The 27538-nt window shown below is 39.0% G+C and overlaps 1 protein-coding gene across 1 annotated transcript; it reads right to left on the reverse strand.

Annotated features, from left to right (window-relative positions):
- Positions 1-654: 654 nt before the first annotated feature.
- On the reverse strand, positions 655-11846 carry LOC145768716 (protein phosphatase 1A-like). The gene is made up of 5 exons (XM_082580294.1): positions 11003-11846; positions 9122-9239; positions 8901-9027; positions 8227-8347; positions 655-3647 (listed from the first exon to the last, which is right to left on the reverse strand). The coding sequence occupies exons 1-5, from the start codon at positions 11840-11842 to the stop codon at positions 3630-3632; spliced, it is 1224 nt and encodes a 407-aa protein (XP_082436420.1). The 5' UTR covers positions 11843-11846; the 3' UTR covers positions 655-3629.
- Between the last annotated feature and the right edge of the window lie 15692 nt (positions 11847-27538).

Raw genomic sequence — 27538 nt, forward strand, 5'->3', positions numbered from 1 at the left:
GGTCGACGTTGCCTTTTTTTTTTTCATGCGAGCTCCTGATGTTAGGTTGCTCAGCGAAGGCAAGTCGACCCTTGTGTTCTACCAGAAACAACTTAGGTTTGTGGTACCGTAATAGAGCAAAGTCCTGAAAGCGGATTAAGCTGTTTCATGCCACACAATTATCGTGATGCATCACCATAGTTAGGAGTGGGGGTTATGAGAATATCGACCTTTAAACTACAGTCTTCTTTTGAGTTAGAAGGGTATGCCGTGGCAATGCAAGGAAAGATGTAACAAACAGTAACTTCTTCCTCAAGTCAGCACTTTTTGAAGGAAACAAATCTTTCCAAATGTTTTTCTAGAGCTCGCGTAGGGACATTTCAAATATCACATGATGCCAATTCCTTCACTTCCATAAACGTTTGATGTCTATGTGAGTCATGATTACGTTGTCAGGTTGTGCAATGCAGCTTACGCATTACGCAATCATTGTTCAATGAATCACGTCTTGTCATATTCAGCAGATGGTTACAATTTAAACGTCTGCAAACTGTGATTCAATGTCACGAGGTGGGTACAGTATATGCCTGTTGGGATGCACTATTCTGTTGGGCGTATTTTAACTTCTGCCACAGGCACCTGTATAAATTCCTACTAAGATGAAGACAAGATCAATGAAACTCTGGGGTCAACGGTGTATAAAAATCATAGAACAAAGCGATAAAAATCACACGTGCACTAAAGAATTAATGCCAACACGAATTGCTTAATTATAATATCCTACAGTCAGCAATTTTTCACAACACATGTTAATTAATCACGAATATTGTGCGCTCTTAAACTTACATTGCCAATAAACAATAGCTCGCCCGGACTCTTCACGGGGTGATGTAAAAACTTTCAAGATTCGTACGACTCTGAATTCAAATCAAAACAATATTCGGACAACCGTTCGTAAAGATTTAGATAATAAACGTTGAAACAATTTCATCAGATATGCAGTGAATGGTCTTGCAACTACAGTATTTAACGCACATAACATACAACTTGTCACATTTCATTTGTAACCACGGCACAAAGAGTGCTGAAGCGTGCGGTTCAAGACCAATTACGTTATACCCGAATACAGATAACTTTTGAGGTTACATTGCTGCGAAAACAACCACAAGTGTACGACAGTTACACAATGGCGCAGTTCACATCTTGCCGGGAAAAGGGTCAATTCATGTTGACCTAACGAAAAAAATATGAATTTTCAAGCAGAAAGTAAGCTATGTCAAGTACGCAACATATAATATCGACGATTGAAAAAAGATGAAATATCAAAAAGTCCAAGCGATAAAACTCAGCAACCCAGCCAGAAAATCAAGTCCCTTTTTACACGTTTATGTTGAATCAATGCAAAAAAAAGAATTGGTTTCTTGGCCAAGAAGTTAAACATTCATTCATAAGAACGCATATCACTAAAGCATCAATGTGTCGATTTTTTACTATGTTGCGCAATAATATAATTGAATGAAAGGACAATAACGATGCTGCTTTTGTTTAAAAAAATCTTGTGACACGATTCAGCAGTATTCTCTATAAAGGACACCATCTTGTAATTAGGCACCGGCTGCAACTGCTCAAGCTTTTTCCATATGACGGCAAAAAATAACTGCAATTGTGCTGAAGAAAGTTTTCAACATGAAAGTGAATGGAAATTTAGACGCCTTTGTTTCGACTATAACACAACCAAATGAAAAGCGTAGTTTTTGAAAAAAAGCAAACCGCCCCCAAGATGATTAAAGGTACATACGAAGCAAACCCAAAATTTCCTCGAGCTGACTGCTGTAAAGCAGACTAAGAGAAGGATCGTTTTTATTTAGGTAACCAAATGTTTTTTAACCTGTTAGCACAAAATTGAGAAAGCTCTTGCTTTTTTTCAATACACATCATGACCGTGATAAGCGTAACCGTGAGCATGATTGCGATCACGATCAACAACGTCAAACTACTCACTTCACGATTATTTGTCGGTCATTGTTCAGGTTCCAGGGAGTTTCCATCAGCAAATTACTATCAATGATAAAAATAATAATAATAGGTTTCGCACAATGGCTGACCATACTTAATTCAACATTGTTAGAAGAGTTCTATAAATACAATGCGAAAAAACTCTGCGAAATCAGAGTGACAAAAAATCTGCAACAAACTACAGATCATTTAAAAAAGCAAGCTAGCAGACATGTCTTCGAGTCCAGTCCTTATGCTTTCTTTAGCGCTAGAAATACTGTTTTCGAGTGACGGTGGAGGCGTTGCTGCGCCATGGTCATAAAGTTCGGCAAAACATCTTTCATAATTCATTTTTTTGCGCGTTCATCGAACTTCTTAACAAAACTGATTGAATTGTGGAGTTTTTCCACAAAAAGTTACAAAATGATTGCTGTTAGCGAAAGTTTCTCGAGAAAAATAGCATTGTGTTTGCATTGCAGGGAAACTGATTAAAATGAGTTACTTTCATCATACGAATGTTCATTGATGAAAATCTCCATGCTTTACATTCTTTTGCAGCAAGCACGAAAATGCACATCCTTTCAGAATGTCAAAACATTGGAGAGAAATTTGCCTTGCAATTTTAACAAAAAGGCAACGTGTCAAATCAATTTCGATTGCCACAATGGTTCCTGTTGCTCATGTGGCGTTGTTTGAACAGATACCTCGTCGAATGATCCGTTGATACACTGATCCTTTGCAAAGCTACAAAGTCAAACGATATCACACCATACACAGACGAATTAGTAGCAAAAAATTAAGTATTTTTTAAAAGAATGTCTGCAGAAGTCTGTAATGATGGTCATGGTGCAAAGTCGGAACTGAAGTGGTTGAAGTAAAAGTATCAGGGTAGGATAGATTCAAGTTGTAAATGAAAAATATTTGACTATGAACTCATTTGGATATGTATATTGCAGGAGAGCGTGAACGCTTTGCAAATAATGAGATACACCATCATAAATAAAATTATATTACCACACGAAGCCAATGAACTGACCGGATTGGATTCAGCAATAGCTCGTCAATGAGATGATATACGAGAAATGATCATAAAATTCACAAAAAAAAATTAAAATCTCTTTCTAAAGGGACATCGATCGAGCAATTGGACATTTCAGCCAGCAAATCAGTCTTTTTTTGCATAGATTCAACGTCAGTGGACGTTGAATCCATGCAGAAAAAGTCTGATTTTTTGACTAGGACATAGACAACCCCAGTGCATCGATGATTCCACGAAACGACACGATGTGCCAATGTATTTGTTGGCAGAGGAGCACTATCGATGTAAAACGGGTCTTCCATGTCCTCTTGCTAAGCGTTAGAGAAATAAACCTTATGACGAAACAATGCCAAAGCGAATGTCCAAACGCGTTGTGGTACAAATCTTATATAAGAAAAACTAAACATTTGTCAAAGAATTCGCATTGACGGCAATACAAGAGCATCAAAGGGCCACAACAAAAATCGAGCGACTTTCCCGTCATTCGTACGAGAAAAAGTGAATCACAGCTACAAAAACAACAAGCCAGCGCTTTAGTGAAGACGACGACGACGATCAACGGGATGACGCGTATGACCAATTAATGACGTCATAGACCAGTGAAGCTCCGCTTATTCTAAACTCCAGAGCCCGACTGAAAAACAAAACATTACAACTTGTTAATAAAAGATGAAGCAATTAACAGTACAAAATCTAAAACATAAAATCTATTGTGCTGAAAGGCTTCTTGGTGAGCACATGGCTACCTAAAGATACGGCCTGATTTGTCAAATTTTGCAAAAACTGCTAGATTTTGCCAACTTTGGGCGACTATATGAATTTTTCTAAAAATTATATTTTTTCGCCTTCTTTACTGTTTTCCCCAGATGACACAATAGGTTTTAACATTATCACTCAGATGTTTAAAAACAAAGACAAATTGATTTCGAAGATTTTAGTCAGACTGTTAATTTTGCAATAACAGTTTGATTTAGCGTTGTGAGTATTCGGACAGAAGAAAAGTACGCAGGTGGTCTATCACATTCCACATTAACGTAGAAAGGAAGTCTAGCTAAAGTTTAAGGCGTATAACTACTCTCTAGCAGGAGAGACTAATAAACTATATACATATATATCAGGTTGGACCGTTTTCCTGCCACAGCAACGTTTCAACCTTTTGGCAACAAAACGTAACTCAACATTGAACTTTTCATTCAACGTAAGCAGAAAGGCAAACAAGTTAAGGTGAAAAAGTTAACTAGTATATACTGTATATATAACAAGTTCCCCATTCCAAATTGGAACAAGTTTCAGTAGTGGTCACGAGCTAAAAGGTTGCACAGAAACCGCTGACATTTGGAAGCTTTCTACAGAATGAGTTATTTAATCATTCTTAACATTATTCTTCCCTTACAGGGAATTGTTAGCAAGCAATTGACAACAGTGCTAATACGCCCAGTACTCTTCAATAAGAAGTTTTCGGCCACCTGCTTTTTCAATGCGGGCAACAATACACACGACTTCATTCAACCAGTGCCGCAAGCCTATTACAATAACTCATAATAAAAAACTGCAACAATGAAATGTTGCCAAATACGTATGACGGTGGCCTAATATGGTGTTTGAGAATTCCGGTGGTGGGTCGCAAACGCGTTAAGCGTGAGTAGTAGGCTACAGCGGGAAGTATGCTCGCTCTGGAAACTCAAATAAAATTCAATAGTGTATGAAGCAATGAATTTGCATTCAGAAAAGAATGTGAACTTAAAATCTATGGACAGTTTATGTGCAAAGGAGCTGTTGTGTAAAATACAACAGCAACGAAAAATGGATTCTCTCCCGTCAACTCGGGCTATTCTTGATGAATCTCATCGGTGATCATAGAACAGGTCATAGAAGAGCAACTCGAGTTATTACTCTTCTGGGTGGCGTGCATTCTACAATGGCCAAGCTTAGAAGAAACCACCCTATATGTTTTAAGCAACAAACAACACACGTTTTTCTTTTTCTCTAACTATAAGCAGGTTTATCCACATTTGCCATATTCTTTTCATTGAATAACCTTTCTCTCATTTCACATGTAAAGACAGTTTTGAACCCATACCTTTGCCAGTGCAGGGGTGAGTACTGAGTAACTAAATAAGCCCTTCCCTTCACCGCCTTTGGGGTAGCGGAAATAACGGGCTAGATTTCAGAGCAATAACCTATTTGTGCTGTTTCGCCGGACCAATTCATATACAGTACATTCCACTAGGCGCAAGGTGTCACTTTAGACCACTCACTAAACTCGTGTGATTGCAGTTTCTACTCTCAACATACTTATGGAAAAAGACATAGATATAAATTTTACTGATTATTTATCAGTTTGTGATCTTTCTTATGAGAAGTTGTTTTCAGACTACGTTTCATCGTAGTCAGATGTCCGGCCATTCCTCGGGCAGCTGTATCATGATTCATGACTCATGAGTCGTCGTAAAGTAGGGAACTGTGTTGATGCACAATTGCACTATGCACATTAGGGTGGAGTGAAACATAGGTTAAAAATGAAAGTTGATAAAATCAATCTGTAATAGTTACTAAAACTTGTGATGTGGTAAATGTATTCACATGCTGAAATATTTTCGATTTTGATCAACGTTTACGTCTGCCGCAAGTCCATTGAAGTTTTCACTGGTATTTTGGAGCTATGACGTCACCACAATTAGCAGATCGTCACTTTTATCTAACTTCTACCTTCGGTACTTCTATCTAACAATATCAGAGTTGTAAATTACACATAAATCGTTGCAATGCAGTAGAAAATACGTCTTTTAGAACGCTTGTTGCATGTATATGATCAACTGATAAGAAAAAACACGGATTTTAAGCTATTTTCTTCAAATTTCTGTTCCTTTCACAAGTTCATCAGCACAGTTTAAGCAAGTATGTGCAATGAAGGTAAAGCAAACTACAGTAGAAAAGTGTTTTTCTTAATATGACAATAGTGAGATTTCGGTTGCCTGTTTACTTTTGATCCCATATAAATATTGTAAACGCTTTTTAAATCATCAGCTTATACAATACATGGGCGTTGGCAGAAATATTGCAGGGGGGGGCAAACATCTTTTAAGCCAAATTTCATCTTGTGAGCTACAACGAGTGCAACGTGGCTAAGTGTATTGATGAAATGTAACGTAAATTTGGACGGCACGAGCGAAAACGTTACAGATAAAGATATTTCCAGGGCTTACTTAGCGATAATTTCCGAAAGCGCGAAAAAATAGTCCTGGAAAAATATTAGTTTACTTCGAAGAAAATTGGATGAAAAAGATCTTATCGCCCGAAGGTAAGGAACATTTTTGAAATATCGTTTTCATAAGGAAAGAAACGTTTATAAGACCCAAATCCAGGGGGACAAGTGCCCTCTCTGCCGACTCCCATGAGTTTAAATCTCACTAAGCACTCCATTTGCCAAAAATTCTCGTTTTGTATTGAATACAGGCATTTCGAATTTTGACTGCAGTCTACTTCGAATGAATCCTTCCCGTTGTTTCTGCCCACACACCGCAGATGCTGCTTCAGTAACGAGGCGCACGACCCTTTCCATGGCTTGCGTGTGACACGGATAGCTAGGAAATTCAAGCTCTGGAGCTGCAGCATCGTCAATGAACGACATTAACTGACTGTCCGGTATGTCTAGAGTTAGCGGTAGTTCATACCTCTCTGTATGCTGCCAATCAATCAGTTCAAAGTATTCGTTTGCTTCAAAGTTCAAGAGTGGAACTTTAAAGAGACGAATGGAATCTCCATGACCATGTTTTCTGGAAAGTATCCTTCTCAGTGCTAATTTTCTGTTGTACAGACGTTCATCTACCAACATCCACAGCAATAGGTTCTCTTGGTGAGCAAAAAAGGCATTTCGGTTGATACAAGGGACAACTATTGCTTTTAGTTCAGCGCTAAGACAGCGCGACTTTTTAACTACGTGAAACAAAGTGTTTAGCTCCTTTTACAGTAGTACAGGAAGGTTGCGTTTTCACTGCAAACCACGTTGGAGCGTATAACTTGGCAATGTAGGCTACTCCACCAACGCGCTCAGATTTTCACAGGGATTGTTTCGTGAAACATAAAGCTTCAAAATGCGATTGGTTGTTGTCAGCCATCTGGAGTGATTCATCTTTCTTGGATTACAATAGGCAAGCTTGGCATCACAACGCCCTGAGCTAATTGCTTTACAGTTGCCATACAAGTACAGTAGGCTACTGCTGGTCTGTGCTTAAGCTCACGTCAATTGAAGGCAGTTGAATATCAACAGCCTCAAACTCTGTGACTGGTAAACTGTCACAGTCTTCAAGTTTTTTACCAATGGAGCCAGAAAAACTTAGTGGACCAGATGTAACTCCATCAAGATAATGCATCAAGTGTCTCAGTGGTAATTCATTAAAATGCAACAGACATACAAACCGCTGCAATGGCTTTTTCAGGCCCTTTTTAAGAATTGCATATTTCCGATTATGTTGCTTAAATGGACTAATTAAATCGTAAGAAATATCCTCTATGACGTCACATGCGATGGTTTTGTTGCGGAAAAAATTCTGAAGCAAATTGTGATATTTAATCAGCACATCCCTTGTAATCTTGAACTTGCTTGCGGCAGACGAAAACTTTATTTTAAAACGCTGAAATTTTCAAAGCTTAATAGTCAAGCCACACTACAACTTTTAATCGCTATTACAGAGTAAAAATCAAAATTTTCTTTTTTCACTCCACCCTAATGCACATGCCACCTCCAATTCGGTGCTTCTTACATCAATGATGAAAATTAAAATTGGTCATACCTTTTTTTGTCAAATTGAAAGGAAATTGTTGTTGCGCAATGTGCAATAAAGGATGTTAGCATTTTAATTTTTCAGTGACTACAACATGATTGACAGGCCAACAGCTCAAACGCACAGTAGTGATTCAGGATTATTGCACTGTCACTGTTGAACCACTTTTAATTGCGTCACGACCTTACAATCCACGACCAATATAGTTTAAGAAGCCCGGTACCCCATCAAAACAACATTAACCAGTTGGCATCCAAACATGAAACATATTCCGCTGCAACCCGTCATAAACGAGAATGGTAAAATATTTTCCAACTGTTTGAAAGCATCGAGAATATAAAATTGTTACAAACACGTAAAAAACTACCATCTGATCAATGCAGAAACTTTATTATGCTGGACATTGACTTAATTTTGAATTAAAACTACCTCCATTGGCACATTGCTTGCTTGCTCAGGAATAGCATTTAAATCAATGTCATTCGATTTCCCGTTCACAGTACTCCCTTCCGGGCAAACTTCTTTAAATACTGATTCAATGAACAATCGTCTGTGATTAACAGAAACATTACAACTTTTCTGCCAAAGGTTTTTATTGCATTTAAACAATGATAACAATAGTATGGGACAGCTGATTCTAAAGTGGTCCAAGTCAAAAAAGTGATTTTGAGATCATCGAGTTCAAAGACCCATGCCACGACAAACATTGCCACCGAACGTATGCAATCTTAATTTAAATAAAGATTGCATACTTTAATGAAGATAAATAAAGATTGCAAACCTTCAGCGACAATGTCCATCACAGCATGAGTCTCTTCAAACTCAATGATCTCAAAATTACTGTTTTTAACTTGGGCCACTTTAGAATCAACTGTCCCAGATTATTATCATAAAATGAATTACTCGTTCGTAGTTTAAAGATGGAACAACGTAAAAAATAGAATGCTCAGCATTGACATATCAGCTCCAATTATTATCTTCATGTTCTCTTATAGACTATTAATTCAGCAAGAAGTTATAACTTACAGTAAAAAAACAAAAAAATTTTAATCTTTTTTACAATACAAAAAAAATTATCTCAGTAAACAAATCTTTGAACTCACTTGGCATATATTCCTCCACCAGGGGGCAGTCCTGTGATTTTATCACTCTTGTTCATCAACGTTTCAAACATAAAAGAAAAGTCAATTGCTACTTTTTTTGAATCAGCCTTTTCTTTAGCGCAAATTTCTGAAAAAGAATAAAACGGATTGTGCACAAAATTTTGTCACTGTAAAATAAGTTACTAACAACTTTTAAGTATTATATCAAATGATATTAATACCTTTAATCATAGCTTTTAACTGATCTTCCAATTTAGCCTCTTTTTCTTTTGCAGTTTCTGTTGGCTTAGGTATTGCAGGAAGACCCAAGAGCACCAATGTCATGTTGTCTCGACTTCCCTGCAATGATACATACATTTGTATAAACATGAATTATCGTAACAGCGTGCGTATCGCGTTGCTCGCTTTATCGCTACTTTTGGTATTATTACATCACAACAAATCAAACAATGCGGTCATGATAGACTACTTTAGTATATTTTTCGCTTCTCGTTTTACATGTTGTGGTAGCCTACAATTTTTTCGTAATAAAGGTTCACAGCAATTGCCGAGGCAATTTCAACTTTTGCCATTTGGCCTCGGCAACGTTTTTGCCGAAGTAAAAATATGCTAATTTCGAAGACTGTAATATAGACAACATATCTGAAAACATCAAAACCGAATCTGCAAAACTATGATCATTCAGCAGACAAGGTTCCTAGTTTCATTTCATAGCTGTAATGCCAACTTGGTAAGATTCATTAACTATTACGAAAAGACTTAACTAAGTGCACAGAAATAAGCAAAACCGAAATCAGGAACTCATCCATACATTATTGGAAGTTGGAACACCAAAGTTATCTCATTGAACACACAAGAAACAAGTCAAAACTTAAACAAACTTCATTGGTTCAAAACAGAAAACCTACCTACACAGACCTTGCCAACATGTGAAACTATAATAATGACTGGAAAGTGTTGTAATTTTGATGTTAAACTTTGGGCGAAATGAACTTTACAACTCTTTGAAATGATATTTATGAGAAACCAAATTATTAGTGTGATGACTGAATGTGAAATCACTGCAGAACTATTAAAAAAAGTCAAATCTTGTCCTGTTACCATAAGCTTTTCGTATTTACACAAGTGCTGAAATCTAGGTCAATACTCGCATGACAACAAAATCACAAAAATATATACAGTATATATATCTAATCTATCATGTACTACACTCACACTCAGACCATCAACTTACACCTATACAAGTGATTCTGACTGCTATCAAACATAGCAGATCAGCTTCTAGTCAAATTAGAAGCTTTCACATTGGCAGGACCTGTGTATCTAGGTCATACTCATAATGGTTCAAAAGTTTGAAGTTTCTATCTTTCGCGTTATGATGAATACAGCAGTCTGGTTAAGGGCTTATCTATTTCCAACAAAATAAGAACAATACGTACATTTTTACGCATATTTGTCTAAGTAAAAAAAGCATTAATGTTCTGGAATTACAGGGTTGCCTACTACCCAATCTCGGAATGGCCCGTTTCGGTGAGTCCGATTCGGTGAGTCCGATCCCTTAACGGGGGATTTTTTCAATTTTTTTTTTAAATTATCAGGTACCGTAGCCTAATTATCATTGCCATTTTAGGGTTCGGGGTTTGGGGTTAGGGGTTAGGAACTCACCGAATCGGACTCACCGAATAGTAGCAGACCCACTCAATCTTACAGCGTAATTCAAAGTTTTACAATACAAAAAAAAATTTACACAACTTCAAATTGATGAAATAAATGGGCAAGTCAAACTTTTTTCCCAAAAAAAAACACAGTGAAAAACGCTAACAATAAACCAAATCACAGAAACGTAGCTTATTGCTACAAAACAACAACCAGGGTAAAAGAAAACACATGAAGACGTATATAATATATTAAATGTATTTACATGCTGTAAGTGAAACAATGTTTAAGCTTTGCCAAACACAATAAAAAAATAAAGTAGATACAGTATAGTGATACAAAAACATCACTATCAGCATGACATCTCCTTCACATTTTAAATCTGATTTGCTGCGAAAACAAAATCATGCAAAATACATTAAAAACTACAGCACATCAATACTAACCTTATTTAAGCTCATGTCAACAACGTCATTGCATATAGTGGTGAGGTTTTCAGTCAATTCTAATCTGGATGAAATGTAGTTACAGAGCTCATCATCACTTGATACATCAAAGATGCCATCACAGGCAAGAACAAGAAATTCATCTTCTTCATGGTTACGATCGATCGACGTAATGTCAGGTTCAGGAGATACTAACTGTTCAGTTGGACCCTTGTCTTTTAAATTTTTATATTCGTAATCTCCTAATGCTCTTGAAACTGCAAGAGAACCATTAACTCTCTGGAGCATGACACTTCCTCCAGCTTTTTGGATGCGATCTCTTTCTTGGGGATTGTTAGGCTTGTGATCAGCAGTGGCAAAATAAACTTTGCTTTTTCGACACATTAAGGCTCTTGAATCACCACAGTTGATGAAGTAGTACCGCTTTGGTGAAATTAAAACACAAACTGATGTAGAACCACTTCGATCAAAACCGCTTTTTGAATCTGAATTTTGACGCATGCGTTCATCAAGCTTAAAAAAAGAATCTTTAATTGCTGGTTCAATATGTTCAATACTTTCTTCTTCCTTTCCAGCAATTAACTGTTTAATATTATCATGCTGAAGTATGACATTTATAAGGTGCTCTGAAGAATACTCAGCAACTTTTGAACCAGCATGGCCATCAAAAACTGCAAAAAACGACCAATTTGGCAAACCTTCCAGACTCAGTTTTGCAGTATGACTGTCTTCCATATCAACTCTCCAGCCTTGCATGCTACTAACAGCATATTCAAGTTCAGTATTCTTTCCATCTTCATTCTGCTTTTCTACTTTCGGCTTATCTAAAAATGCCCCCATTGACGTGTTTTAAAACAGACTGATATAAAATCTAAAAAACAAATGTTAACTTGCATTACAAATTGTGTGATGCAAGTTTAACCCTTAGATGGTTGGGCTCCTGGAGTCTTGTTCAGTTTGGGGGGGGGAGGCTGTCGATTCTTCTTATGCTTTAGGAGTGATATCTCTGTTATTTTTTAAGGCACGGTTTCAAAATTTGGGATTCACTTTGTAAAATTATTCACGCTGAGCATATCCGAAAATTAAAACTATGTGAATTTTAGAACTGCTCATATACGTTGAAATGTTGAGGTGACTTGTGACTGTAATTGTAGCGTGAGTTTACATATTATTTTTTGGTAGAGTAATGAAGAACATGCATTGCAATGTCGTGATTAATTTTTTTTTACATACAGCCAATTCCCTTCACGCTGTGAAACAGTTAGGAGGGCCAAATTAATTACTTTCATCCAGCTGGTGGGAAAATTTTGAACAATAGAATATGAAATATTTCAGAGGATGTGCTGAGAAATGCCTTATATCTCTCAATTTATAACCTTTATTCGCTCAAAATTTCAGCTCAATAGAGGTGAATAAAAGTTAGGAAAAGTCGAGAAATCTCGTAGTCGCAGCCTCAGTGGAGAGATACAACTGTTGATACAAAAAAGTTGAATTGACAGCCCCCAACCTTCAAAGGGTTAAGTATGTTGGATGTTAGTTACGTATTGCTTCATAACAAGGTCTAAAAAAATTTTGTATAATACAACAAGCCTCAAAGCTCCTTTGTTTTTCAAAGCTCCGGCGATCAAGCAAGGCCGACCAGGGCTTTTTTGCAACGACCAAATTTTTGAGCCCCGGCAGCCAAAATAAAAAATTGTATTTTCAAGAACCTGTTAATTAATTTTGTGTTTTTGCTTTCATTCAGGTAAGAACAGCACAAACAAGGTCCTGAAACAGTTGTATTTAAACGCACTGCTTCCCAAGCAGGTGCAGAGCTAGTCTGAGTTTTTATAGGTCAATGCTCGGACTTTTATCAAAACCTTTATCAGCAATATTTCTCATCACTTTAGGTACGATACCGGTAACAAAAATGTTGCTAAAAGCAACTGACTAAAGTAGAAATTGCCAATATAACGTTGTTTCTTGTCAGTGCATGAGGTCATTTTCATCTCATTCATATTTCATAATTCAGCTAAGGTTTCCGTCAATAATTGCTGTACGTACTGCATCTGACAAGCATGAATCATTTTGTTTGGCTGGTTAAGAATCTGGTTTATCAATACAGTAGGTAAAGGTAAAGGGGGGTCCCATACTTGATTCAAGTGTCGGGTATGAGAAGATAAGGTTCTCATTGTACTAAGCCTTCGGCACTAAGGAGAGTAGGGTGGCCAGTTCCTTTCTCTCGGCCGCCTTTACTTCAGCAACTATGCCCACCCAATTTATTACACCCTGGGTAGAGGTGAGCGGTGTTTTCAACAACCAGCTGAAGCCGGGAGTCGAACCAGGTTTGCATAATTGGAAAGCCAACGCCTTATCCGTTGCGCCATCCCACCATCAATACGGGTCTGCTACTATTCGGTGAGTCCGATTCGGTGAGTCCGATTCGGTGAGTCTGATTCGGTGAGTTCCTAACCTCTAACCCCTAACCCTAACTCCTAACCCTAAAACGGCAATGATAATTAGGCCACGGTACCCGATAATTAAAAAAAAAAATTGAAAAAATCCCCCGTTAAGGGATCGGACTCACCGAATCGGGCCATTCCGCATCAATACAGTACCATATTAAATAAGCAAAGGCTATATTTACCATATATTATGAATATAACCTCAGAGGCTATATTCACACGTTCACACAAGCATGACATTTGACCTCAATTGATGAGAATTCTTGATGAGGGCTAAAGTTGGCTTGAAAACGTTTAATTGTTAAAATAATTTGTTGTGAAATATATATATTCTTATAATGCTCAATACTGTTGTGTTATTGTGCCTTGCCTGTGATAAAAATAAGCAAACTCTCTTCCGAAATTATAGTCCATGTGCGTATTTGCAACCATTTTTTTCAAGGATCTCTGGAAATTGTCTTTGTAACTTAAAACAGTTTCTCTTTTTCGTATTAGATGATGAAAGCACTTCTCATTGACATATTTAATTTTTGGCAGTGGCCATTTGACCGGCTCCGGTCTTTTAATCTGAAACACTATTTGACCGGTCATGACAGTTTCTTTTTCAAAGCAAAGACTAGAGGAGAAGAATAAAGTGCCTATATAACTTCTAAATTCAATTGTTTTATTCAACTGAGTCAGTGGCGCGTGCGTTGTTTCTTGGGCTGGTATCCCCAAGGGTATGAGTTCGATGGGTCTGCTACGATTCGGTGAGTCCGATTCGGTGAGTTCCTAACCTCTAATCCAAACCCCTAACCCTAAAACGGCAATGATAATTAGGCTACGGTACCCAATAATTAAAAAAAAAAAATTGAAAACATCACCGAATAGAAATCGGACTCACCGAATCGCACTCACCGAAACGGGCCATTCGGGAGTTCGATACTACCCAGGAGTGTTTCATTTTAAACTAAAATTGCCTGCTAAAAAAACAACTGCCTAAAAGTTAACTGGACGTTGATGAAACTATTTTTTTTAAAGAAGTATTGTAACTTTTTACAGCCACCAAACTAACTTGTTGAGAGCAAAAATGTAATGCGTCGTTCGGCAAACACGGTCACATCCTCTTATGACGAACTGAAAATTACCCAGAGAAATTCTCAAATTCCAGCAAATTAAAAATACTCTAACTTTATTACCGTACTTATATTTGAAAAGACATAAAAAAGCTACTCGAATTAAAAATTGATCACAAAAATAACGATTGAATCACTTTGGGAGAAAATTTAGTTTAAAAAAAAATTGCTTGTGGGCAATATCGAACTCGTTCCCTCGGGAACACAGACCGGAGAAAGATCGCACAAGCCACGGACTCAGTTGAATGAAATTGTCGAATTTAGAACTTATATTAGGCACTTTTTTCCTCTCTCGTTTTTCGCCTTGAAATAGAATGAGAAAAAAGAATATGTCATGACCGGTTAAATAGTGTTTCAAATTCAAAGACCAGAGCCGGTCAGATAGCCACTGCCAATTTGAAAACCAAAAAACAAGTCACATAGTCAGTGCAAAAAGATATCATAAAGCTTACACAAATTGTGATAACGTTATTGATAAATAAACTGTTTTTTAAAGGCAGTGGCTATTTGACCGGCGCCGGTCTTTGAATCTGAAACACTATTTGACCGGTCATGACGTCACTCTATAGGCACTTCTTTTTTTTTCTCTTTCAAAGCAAAAGATGAGAAGAGTGCGTATATAACTTGTAAATTCGACGATTGTCTTCAACTGATTGGATGGCGCGTGGGTTACGTCTCTGGTTGATGTTCCAGAGGGAATGAGTTCGATACTACGTGGAAGCGTTTTTTTTTTATTTTTAACTAAATTTTGACCCGAAGTGACTCAATCGTTAGGCTGCTGCATTTTTGTAGTCAATTTTTTTTTTCAGAAGCCTACAGCCCAATTTTTTATGTCTTTTCAACTATGAGTAATAAAATCAGAGTTTTTTAATTTTTTTGAATTTGAGAATTTCTCTGGATAATTTTCCGTTCGTCATAAGAGGATGTGACCGTATTTTCCGAACAACGCATTACATTTTTGCGATGTGACCGTGTTTGCCGAACGACGCATTACATTTTTGCGTCGTTCGGCATACACGGTCACATCCTCTTATGACGAACGGAAAATTATCCAGAGAAATTCTCAAATTCAAGAAAATTAAAAAACTCTGACTTTATTACTCATAGTTGAAAAGACATAAAAAATTGGGCTGTTTGCTTCCGAAAATAAAAATTGACTACAAAATGCAGCAGCCTAACGATTGAGTCACTTCGGGTCAAAATTTAATTAAAAATTAAAAAAAAAACGCTTCCGCGAAGTATCGAACTCATTCCCTCTGGATCATCAACCAGAGACGTAACCCACGCGCCATCCAATCAGTTGAAGACAATCGTCGAATTTACAAGTTATATACGCACTCTTCTCGTCTTTTGCTTTGAAAGAGAAAAAGAAAGAAGTGCCTATAGAGTGATGTCATGACCGGTCAAATAGTGTTTCAGATTCAAAGACCGGCGCCGGTCAAATAGCCACTGCCTTTTTTAAACTGTTTATTTATGGTCACAACGGTAGGTGCAACCTAGTTCGCACCTTGAACCATTCGTACAGTCAGTTTGTACCCTGAAAAGATTGAGAAAAAAAATTAAAAAAAGCCGAAGTCGCTGATCGTAGTTTAATAGCACAAAGCCGAAGTCGTTGATCGGAGTTTCCCCAAACAATTTGAAACAAACTCGAGGGTTAAGGTTAGCGGAAACTGCAAAACTGCGGAAAAATGTTTGCGGAAACTGCGATCAGCGAGGGTTAGAGCAAAGATTACTCTATGGTTATAATTAGGATAAGGGTTAACGGAAACTGTGGAAAAAATTTTGCGAAAACTGTGATCAGCGAGGGTTAGGATTAGAGCATAGATTACTCTATGGTTAGAGTTAGCGGAAACTGCGGAAAAATGTTCGGTTTCGAGCTATTTTTTCTCTCGATCTGTTCAGGGGGAAAATTTTTAAATGATTGCGGAAACTGCAATCAGCGACTTCGGCTTTTTTTAATTTTTTTTCTCAATCTTTTTAAGGTACGAACTGACGGTCCGAACTGTTCATGGTACGAACTAGGTTGCATCCCACAACGGTAAATCATAATCTCTTCATGGGAAAATTGTAACATAAGATTCCCGGATCCGTTCGTCTGTATGCAATGACCGAAAAGAAACACTCTTCTGAAAACATCTATTCAAAAATTGTATAATACTTCTGCAAAATTAGCCTCAAGGCTGTCGAAATTGCGACGCAACACCGTACGTCACTAAAACTTGTCACTACAATACAAATTACTGAGACAAAGACGGAAATTTCGTCCAGCTGGCAAGCACGAAGCAAAACACTTAAATATGCGACCAACTTTTCAAGCAACAATTTTAAAATGACGAGAATAGATTGCAATATTTCAAACGCACGTAAACATCTTGTGTGACGACTGTGACGTAATAATGATAAGCATTATGAAGCTAGCCTATTCCAGCACCTGTTGGCTTTGGCTTACACCATATCTCGTAATTCAAGATTTAACGATGATGTAATGTTTCAACAGGTGTTACAAAGGTGATGCAATCTTTGCTTATTTCTTCAACAATAGTCCATGACGTAAGACGTCAGGTTCAGTAGACAACAGTTTTATGTGACGTTTGATTTAAAATTTGTTCGTAACAATTTTTTCCTGTCAAATTACCGTATTTTACGGACCATAAGGCGCACCGGACTATAAGGCGCACCGGACTATAAGGCGCACTGTCAATAAATTCCTTTGATTAGTTTTTTGTTCATACATAAGGCGCACCGGACTATAAGGCGCACCGGACCATAAGGCGCACCGGACCATAAGGCGCACAGGACCATATATAATAGTATATCGGTACTGGTTTTGAGTGTAGGCAATAAAGCACTACCGCACTTGATCCATACATAAGGCGCATCGGACCATAAGGCGCACGATCAATTTATGAGGAAAAAAAAGAATTTAAAGTGCGCCTTATGGTCCGTAAAATACGGTAATTTCATCATCAACCAATTTAGATTATACAGGCCATGAATTAATCCTCATGTCGAGGGTGTGGCCTGTCTGTCTGTCGAGAACGAAGTCTTCCCCTCCACACCGATGGTCACAAATATATAGATTAACCCAAAATATTCCATAATGTTGCACAATAAGATTACGCCACAATAACATACAATTCACAAATATACGAAAAAGCTCAAGTACACTTAATGTTGAACAATTCAATCTGATTAGCTAGGAGCAACAAAAGACCATTTGGTCATCCAGGCAGCTTCTCTGAAAGTTTGAGATCAACAGAATGGTAGGACTCAAATCCATTTTCTTGTTAAGTCATTAAGTGAGTTAACACAAAAACTACATGTTTTACATAATTCGGTGATGATTGATTTCAGAAACATTTATAGACTTAGGTTACAGTAGCATGTTTACTGCCAAAAGTCATAACAAAGTAGACTACGAGGCCAACACATACCATAGCCCAAATCTTCAGGTTCAGATATCATCAAATTTGTTCATTTTAAAAAAACTTTCTAAAACTAAGATTATTGAAATACTAATATCACAAACATCATTGAAACGTATCCACTACAACAACACAAACCCACTCAAAGCCTGAAATACAAATTCAAAACAATATTCTGGAATGACGTCACACTTTAATAATTAAAGCAGTTTTGCGCATGCTCATTCTTAAAGATCCCGGATGAAATTACGTCATCAATTAATTTTATTGTTGTCAATGCAGAATTTTCGCACTGCCGACAACCACCGCAAACTAACAAGAAACAATTCTGTGCTTTTGAATAAAAACAATACTCGTCAAATTAATTTTGATTCGTCGTTCTTCTACTTCATTGCCTTGCCTGAAGCTGACATCGACGGCCTTAGACGAATATTTAGTCCAAGTGGCCTCTATTCCTTTTGTATCATCATCATTTTCAGCCTGTGGCCTTCCCCTTTTGTATGATGTATGGATAATACAAAATAGTTTCTGCCTTCATCAAGTTGTTTCTCATGAGTTTGTTTTTGTTTACCAGGTGCTCGCTTTCCTACAATTTTTTCAGTTCGAGGTGTTTCAGTTTTTGTTTTCTTGTCATTTGGCAGAGAAATTGATTTTGTCTTATAGGCTATTGATAGTTCTTATGTAACTTAAATGCAGGGCTATAATCTGCTTCAATATTTCAGGTGGTTTAGTGCCAGACATTGGTTGGTTTGAATGTTTATCCTCAAACTGGCAAAGCCTCTGATAGGTTAATTATTCTTGGAACTTTCGCATAGGCTACCGGTAGGTAGCCTACTGGTAGAGGCTTTAAACCACTGATGACGCAAGGCTGTCGTGGTTCGGATACCGAGATTGACAGAAGCAGTGGTTTATTTACTGAAGTAGTGCGCCTGCCTCTACACACATGTGTAGGCCTAGTTAAATTTATTGCTATGGGATGGCAGGTGACTAGATGACCGCTTATGGTCTTTCTCTACCATCCTGATTGCGTCATACTCTTGGTCACAGCGGTAAACCATAATCTCTTCGTGGGAAAATTGTAACATAAGATTCCCAAATCCGTTCGTCTGTATATAATGACCGAAGAAACACACACTTGAACTTCTTTTCAAACAGTGTATTTCTGTAAAATTAGCCCGCGGCTATCGAAATGACTGGTGCAACGCCTTACACCTCAAAACTGTCACTACGATAGGCCTACAGATTACTTGGATAAAAGACGGAGAATTTGTCCAGCTAGCAAGCACCAAATAAACCAGTTAAATGTGCGACCGACTTCCAACAAACAACTTCGAGAATGAATCAGAAAAATTTGTGATAACTCAAAGGCGACGCAACATTTCATGTTTAAACCGGTTTCAACAGGATTGACACGAGTCTTACGGACGATGGTGCAATTTTGGCTCATGTTTTAGGAATTTCCATGACGTGATATTCAGTAGACCCGAACGGTTTCTACATGACGTTTGACCAGGCGAACAACCGTCTGGAACATAGCGGCCCCTAGTTATGACAGTCTGACATGGCATAACTAAAAAAGAATTGACGACAATTGTGAGCCAATGAATAAAAACACATGATACACAAATTGTTTGAATCACTCACGTTTAAGTTAATACGCAAATACAAAGGGCATGCAAAGAATGAACAGCAATAAGAATAAACACGACGATACATGAAATTGGTACCATAGGTATTAGGTACACGCAAAAATGATGCTATATACAATGGTTGCGATAATAACCGACTGTTCTGGGCTCAGACATGTGTCGGCCACCGCAGACAAAACCAGGCTCAAACCCTAACACTTAGGTGTTCTTTACGGGGGCGAGGCACGAAATATCCCTCAACACATAGTCTACTTTCACTTTCCCCGTACTCTCATCATAGTTGCAGACGGCAACTTTAGCTCTACGAACCACAGGCTTCCCTTTCCTAATTTGTGGAACTACCTCATGCACCCTCCCAAGTTGATACTTCCCACGTTTACCAATGTCCTGGAGAGAACCTACCACTACAAGTTGACCAGGCTCCAAATTCTCGGCCATTTTTAGCCATTTTTTCCGGCCCTGAAGACCTGGCAAGTAAAAATCGATCCATTTACTCCAAAACTGATGAGAAAGTGACAAATTGAACCGATAATCCCTTCTTAATTGGTCACGATCATGTGGTTGCCCAACAGCACAGTATGGGTCTAAGTATGGGGTCAAAAGTGAGGCAGGGGTGATGACAGTAAAATCCCTAGGGTCGTCACTCAAAGGTACCAAAGGGCGTTCGTTCACGATCCGAACGGCACTACTGGTGTACGTAAGCAGTTCAATAAAATTGGGCTTACGACTTGAAGAGTCCAAAATGTGAAAAAATGCGATTTTAAATTGTTTAACCATTGCCTCCCAGGCGCCACCTTGCGCCGAAGCATCACTAAACCCATGCAATTGATATGAAACAATATCATCCGGACTGCACACACCAGAGTTTGCAAAATACCATCTCGGTAACGAAAAATCCTTAAGCAGGTCCAAAGAGCGAAGCCACGACTCCCACTCTTTAACAAAGCTATCAGGGACCTCGGTGTCCCAATCAAACTTGTCTATCGCCAATTGCTGAAGTATAAGGCGTGCTTTTAGAAAAAATGGCGCTCCAAAGCCTAGCGGATCAAAATTTTGTCCAAGCTGACTGAGCATACTTCGGCGCGTGTGTTTAGCTAAGGGCTTTAAGGAACATGCGATACGCATCTCGTCAGACTCGGTTTGCCACACACAACCCAATGTCTTCGCTGATGGCAAAGTCATATTTTCAGTCTGAAAGTCAATGTCACGAATCAAAGGTGAAAGCATCTCATTATCCAAATTTGACAAGACAATCATAGCCTCCTTGTTAGCACTCCACTTACCAAGTTTAAACCCACGGCTATCAAACAAAGCAATTGATTCATGAGTGATTTGCTGAGCTTCCTCTAAGCTATCAGCCGAAAATATAAAATCATCCATGTACATATTATTTGCAATATTGCAGAGAGTCAATTCACCAGCACTGCTGGGATTCTGCTCGATCATTTTCTTTATAGCCAAGCAAGCGATATACGGGCTACTCTTTATTCCCCAAGGGTGTACACAAAAACGAAATGGTACCATCCTACCATTTTCAAGGTCATCATCTTCAAACCACAATATACGAAACAAATCCCTTTGCGACTCAGGTAACTTTATTTGAAAGAAGCATTTAGTCACATCAGCCATGAGACCAAATCTACCAAGCCGAAATCTAGCCAAGACATCTACCAGAGGGTTTAACAAGTCAGGACCCGAAAACATTACATCATTAACACAAGTTCCTCGGAATTCAGACTTGCCATCGTAAACAATGCGCTTTTTTAATTGTGACGTAACAAAGTACGGTAAATACCATTCAAATCCCTTGACATTTCCTGCTTCACCAGTACGCTCAATATAGCCATTTGATTTAAGATCTTTCATGGTGTCGGTAAGGAAATCACGAAGTTCAGGTTGTTTTAAAGCTTTCTTCCTTAAAGCAGCAACTCTATCTGACGCCAACCACGGCGAACACAAAATTGTTAGGTAGATCAATATCTTCCTTCAACGGAACAGGTATCTCAAATCGACCATCTTTCAACTCAATATTCGGTTCAACAAGTTCTCTAGCCAACTTATCATTGCGAGACAATTCACAGGTTTCATTTTGCAAAGTCAAATCCTGAATGACTTTATTCAGGTCTGCTATTTCCATATCACGAGACTCAATTTTACGCTGAAAGCCAGAGATGACATCCGACTCTGAAGACGTCTGCACTCTGCACACTTTAGCAACGCTTTCATCTAAGGGTGACTTACCACCACAAGCCAACCAACCGAGAGGAGTGAGCAAAGCATGTGGTTCACTACGATTTTCACCAACACGCTCTTCTTTTGCACACATCAAATAAGCGTTGTCGTTGCCAATCAGTACATCTACAGTACTACAATCATTCAAATGAAACATATTCACGTCATGAAAATGACGGAAACCATTTAAATCTTGTTTATGCGGTAAAGTTTTAACATCATCAGCCCAAGCTGGGTTAACCACCGAAGTTATATCACAAAACAGTTCATCTGTCTCTAACGACTGGATGTTGAGTTTGACAAGGTCAGCACAAGTAGCTTTCTGACCAGCCAGGGTATCCATTTTAAACGACGCTTTATCGTACGGTTTAAGATCAAGTTCACACACCAAGTCACTCGAAACAAACGTCAACTGCGAACCAGGATCATGCTGACAATACACCAACTTCGATTTGCCAGTCATTGGATTCAAAACACGAGCAGCAGTAACGCGGTTAAAGGCTGCTTTAACATTTCCAATCTTAACATTACGCACAGGAACTCTGGCACGAGCATCATCTTTCCCCACCGAATCCAGAGAATCACGTGACGTCACATAAAAATCATGCAGAAGAAAATAGTGTTTCCTATCGTTGTTAGGCCCACACTTACGACAGTTATTTGCATGAACGCAATCCCTAACCATATGCTGGCGCAAACAATTCAAGCATTTGCCAGCTTTCACAATGACATCTCTCCGATCTTTAGGTGTCAAGCGCAAAAATTCTTTACAATTAGACAAAAAATGATATTCAACTTGACCACGTGACGAACAACAAATGCATGCCGGTAGGTTTTTACGTCTGGCTTCACCACCGCGCGGTGCGCCAACAACAGTCGAGTACTGCGAACTCCCTGACATCACATCATCGTGGGGTTTTACGGACGTCTGCCTAACCGGACATGAAGGCAATTTTCCTTTGCTAAACTTTTTAAATGCTGCGACTCACCAGAATCGCCCATTAGCACAATGCTAAAATCAGTCGACTTACGCGTTTCCTCCCGTACTACAAATTCAAACAAACTCTGAAAAGTAGGCTCATCAGTGCCACCATACTGATCACCTAAAAAGTCAAGATAACGCTGCTTAGCGTCAAACGGGAGTCGCTTAGCCAAATCCAAAACAAAACGTCCTTCCAATTTATCACGCTGACCATAAGCTTGCGCGTAAAGCAAACACTGCGATAATTCATCTTTAAACTCTTTCAGATCACTGGAAGAGGTCGAAGTCAATTTGCTACCATAGCGATACTTTCTAATTTCTGGTTCTGCAAAAAGACCTCCACGAACCCCAAAACGCTGGGACAAGCGAGCTAACGACATTTCTATCCTGTCTTCCTCTGACAAGCCAGGGGTGTCAGAAACCAAATTAGCAATCGTTTGCGCAGCTGTCCTAACACAAGCTGCTTGTAACAAAGTCAAACGAGTCCCCTTAAAGGGCGAAGCTGCCATTAAGGCCGTAACACGATTTTTAAAGAAGATAAATGGCATATTATTACCATCGTAACCAATCAAGGCCGCCTTATCGAAAAACGTCCTACTATTTTGGTATTCAAAAAAGCAATCCTGCTGTTGAGAACTCGATTTAGCGGGAGAAGACAAGCTATATCCCTTAAGAGGCTGAGTGGGCTCAGTCACATGCACAGCCCGATCAGACGCGATACGCCTCTCACAACCACCCAAATTACGTGTAGCTGGGCGATCAAAACCTAGCGGCGCAGAGAACTGTGAAGGGGGCAAAGCATTACTACTAATGGCGGCCCCGTGACCTGTACGCTCTGGGGGAGAAGTTCGGTTGTAATTCGCAGACCTTGGCTCTACAGCATTCGGAAGACCCTTAGCCGCGGCCCCGAGACCTCCTGAAACAGCTGGAAAACGTGTGGATTGCCCTGGTCCACTCACAGGTTGAACGGGTGTTTGGAAAAGGTTATGTAAATTAAACTGCGATTGATGTTCATTTCTGGAATGCCTGGAAGAGCCCTTCTTAGAGCTACGCCGAGAGCCCACCTCTGATCGATATTCAGCTAAAACTACCTCTTTACGTTGTTCAGCCCTCAACTGAGCGTCTTTGAGTGCAAACTCAGCAGCTCTCGCGGCGGCCTCAGCTGCTCTCGCTTCGGCCTCAGCTCTCGCGGCAGCCTCAGCTCGAATGGCCTCAGCTCTCGCGGCAGCCTCAGTTCGTATGGCCTCAGCTCGCGCGGCAGCCTCAGCAGCTCTCGCTTCGGCCTCAGCTCTCGCGGCAGCCTCAGCAGCTCTCGCTTCGGCCTCAGCTTGTATCTGGAGCTCCTCTCGTCTTAGCTGCAGGTTAATTTGTGCCACTATCCGAGACGAAGTCCTAGACATCCTAGTGCTTACATTTGAGGCGCTATCCTCAGGATGTATGTCAGCATCCAACCTATCTGAGAACTCACTTTCTTTTTGTTCAAAGTTATTTTTTAACGAGTTAAATTCGGGATCTACCCTATCACGAAGTTCTGCCAAGATTGCAGAGTTAAAGATTTTAGTCAAAAGAGCATGGAAATGCCGTAATTCCTCTTCTAAAGTAGATAACTTAGATCGAAAAATTAACAGTTCCTGCTTATCACTCAAAGAACCTAGGGCTACAGAAAGTTTCCCAATTTGAGTCAAAATATCCCGTCTAAGATGCCGGGCCTCTCGAACTGACTTAGCCTCATCGTTAATGGGTCCCTCCCCAGAATGGCCTGCCCGACCGCAAAAAACATCATCAGGCTTAAACTCAGTCGAGTCTACGGCGGTCGAGTCCTTGTCGCCACCGAGTGTAGACATATTAAATGTTAAGGCTAAATTAACAATTAAAAAAATTAAGTTACACAAACACACAAAATTATTAGGCTACAGTAGTTATAAAAAACTTAACTGCAAAGACCGTAAAAATACAAAAAAGAATTTAAATGCACGATACCGTAGCTGTACGGGTATGAAGTCCTAAAGTCCACAAACTTGCTTGGATTCTTCCACTTGAATCTACAAGCACAGATGGATTGTCTTTTAATCTTCTTTCTTGCCAATGATTGTCAAAGTTATTTTTCTTCTGTACCAAACTGAGAAGAAATGTCTTCACTTTTCTTTGCTTCTGTAAGAGTGTAGACTACCAACCAACAAATCTTCTTTTATTATTTCTTGTACTTCTAATTAGTTCTTCTGCACTAGCTGACAACAAACACGTCGTTTAATTTTATGCCTTCAAGTGCTTCTTGGCCTACCAGCTAACAAATTCGTCGTTTGTTTTTCTTGCTTTAATTTCTTCTTGGCCTACCAGCTAACAAGAACTCGTCTTTTATTTTTTTTGTTTTAATTTCTTCTTGACCTACCAACTGACAAGAACTCGTCTTTTATTTTTTATGGTCACAGCGGTAAACCATAATCTCTTCGTGGGAAAATTGTAACATAAGATTCCCAAATCCGTTCGTCTGTATATAATGACCGAAGAAACACACACTTGAACTTCTTTTCAAACAGTGTATTTCTGTAAAATTAGCCCGCGGCTATCGAAATGACTGGTGCAACGCCTTACACCTCAAAACTGTCACTACGATAGGCCTACAGATTACTTGGATAAAAGACGGAGAATTTGTCCAGCTAGCAAGCACCAAATAAACCAGTTAAATGTGCGACCGACTTCCAACAAACAACTTCGAGAATGAATCAGAAAAATTTGTGATAACTCAAAGGCGACGCAACATTTCATGTTTAAACCGGATTCAACAGGATTGACACGAGTCTTACGGACGATGGTGCAATTTTGGCTCATGTTTTAGGAATTTCCATGACGTGATATTCAGTAGACCCGAACGGTTTCTACATGACGTTTGACCAGGCGAACAACCGTCTGGAACAACTCTAACCAACTGCTGTAACTTACAATCACTTTTTAATTTTCATTTTCTTTGCTTGTTTGTTCATAGGCCCATGTGGCGTTATTGAAACAAATATATTGAAAGAAACAGAAAGAACAGAATTGATTTCAGCCGAAAACTCCAACATCTTCTTTGCTATGAGCTAAACGCATCAAGATGTGTTCCCCTTACGACCATCAGCACTCTTGATAACGCACCATGGCCGATCTTCATAGCAACTGTCCATACAAATCTTAAATATATCAGCTAAAGCTATGTGGGCTAATAAAGCAATAGGCTAGCCTAAATATAGGCTATGTTGTTTATTTGTTTTTGTTTTGTAACATTTTTTTTTTCCCTTTAGGCCTATATGTTAAATTTTTCTGAAGGTGTTGCGACCGTGCCAAATTTCTTTCAACTCAATAACTTACTTCGGTCTCAAGCACGTTTTAACGTTCGCGTTTTGTCGCTTCTACCCCTTTCTCGATCTTTGCTATGCTGACGTGTATTGTTTTGATATGATGGTCAGAAATAAAAACAACTGAACTGAACTGGTGCCGCTGAATGGAAAGCTATCATGAAAAAGCGTTGCACAAGCGCACACCCCCAGAGCCGAACCAGCGCCTTAATCTTGAGATTGTGTGCAAAGTCGAGCGCTATTGAGGGCTATACATGTACGCAAGATCAAGCGGCGTTTGTTCGATTCTTACGAACTCTAGGCTGTGCGCACTCTCCCTAAAATGTCTCACAAATGCTAGGCTTGGGCCTACTCAAAATTTTGTTGAACATAAGTGTAAACACTGCACTGAGGAGACCTGAAGGTCAAAATGGTGTGCACTGTCTGCAGTTATCATTGAACATATATTATTTCTCTCGTGTACAAAAATTTGTTTTCAATGCGATGAAATTGGCTATTGTTCCAATCAGTAGCGTAGCCAGGAATTTTGAAAGGGGGGGTTTTGAAAACCCAGCGGCGGGGGGTCTGGGAGGGGCTCCCCCAGAAAATTTTGAAAAATTACTTTGAATTTGGTGCATTCTGAGAGCATTTTCAACAAAAATGTGGTTACAAATATTCCTGTAAAATGGTGGTGTCTGGTGGCATTGCAAAAGGATAAGATCATGTTTTCTTCAACATTTTTTCAGAAATAAAGCTAAGTCTCTATGTTTTCTTGTTGCTAATTCCTGGTTAAAATGTTTGGTATTGGCAAAACTTGCTCTTTTAATGCAATTTTGTTTAAAATTAGGCAATTTTTTTAGACTGAAAGCATCATTCTCAATATCGTGACGTCACACGCGTGCCAAAGGGGGGGTTGTAACCCCTAAAACCCCCCCCTTGGCTACGCCACTGGTTCCAATCCAAAGTTTGCGTCTTAAACATAGGCTAAGGCAGTGGCGTAGCCAAGGGGGGGTTTTGGGGGTCACAACCCCCCCCCCTTTGGCACGCGTGTGACGTCACAATATTGAGAATGATGCTTTCAGTCTAAAAAAAAATTGCCTAATTTTAAACAAAATTGCATTAAAAGAGCGGGTTTTGCCAATACCAAACATTCAACCATCTCAGCCAGGAATTAGCAACAAGAAAACACAGAGACTTAGCTTTATTTTCGAAAAATACCGAAGAAAACATGATCTTATCCTTTTGCTATGCTACCAGACAGCACCATTTTACAGGAAAATTCGTACCCACATTTTTGTTGAAAATGCTCTCAGAATGCACCAAATTCAAAGTAATTTTTCAAAATTTTCTGGGGGAGGTCCCCCAGACCCCCCGCCGC

Source organism: Aplidium turbinatum, chromosome 4 (assembly GCF_918807975.1).
Source record: "Aplidium turbinatum chromosome 4, kaAplTurb1.1, whole genome shotgun sequence".
NCBI lineage: Eukaryota > Metazoa > Chordata > Ascidiacea > Aplousobranchia > Polyclinidae > Aplidium > Aplidium turbinatum.

What these genes read in the sequence shown, in the direction of transcription:
- LOC145768716 (XM_082580294.1), bottom strand. Translation starts at nt 11,842, where the DNA reads ATGGGGGCATTTTTAGATAAGCCGAAAGTAGAAAAGCAGAATGAAGAT. An exon ending in GTTAAAAGCTATGATTAAAG is followed by an intron (nt 9,028 to 9,121) that starts GTATTAATATCA and finishes ATTCTTTTTCAG; the next exon opens with AAATTTGCGCTAAAGAAAAG. An exon ending in GGTGGAGGAATATATGCCAA is followed by an intron (nt 8,348 to 8,900) that starts GTGAGTTCAAAG and finishes TGTTAATCACAG; the next exon opens with ACGATTGTTCATTGAATCAG.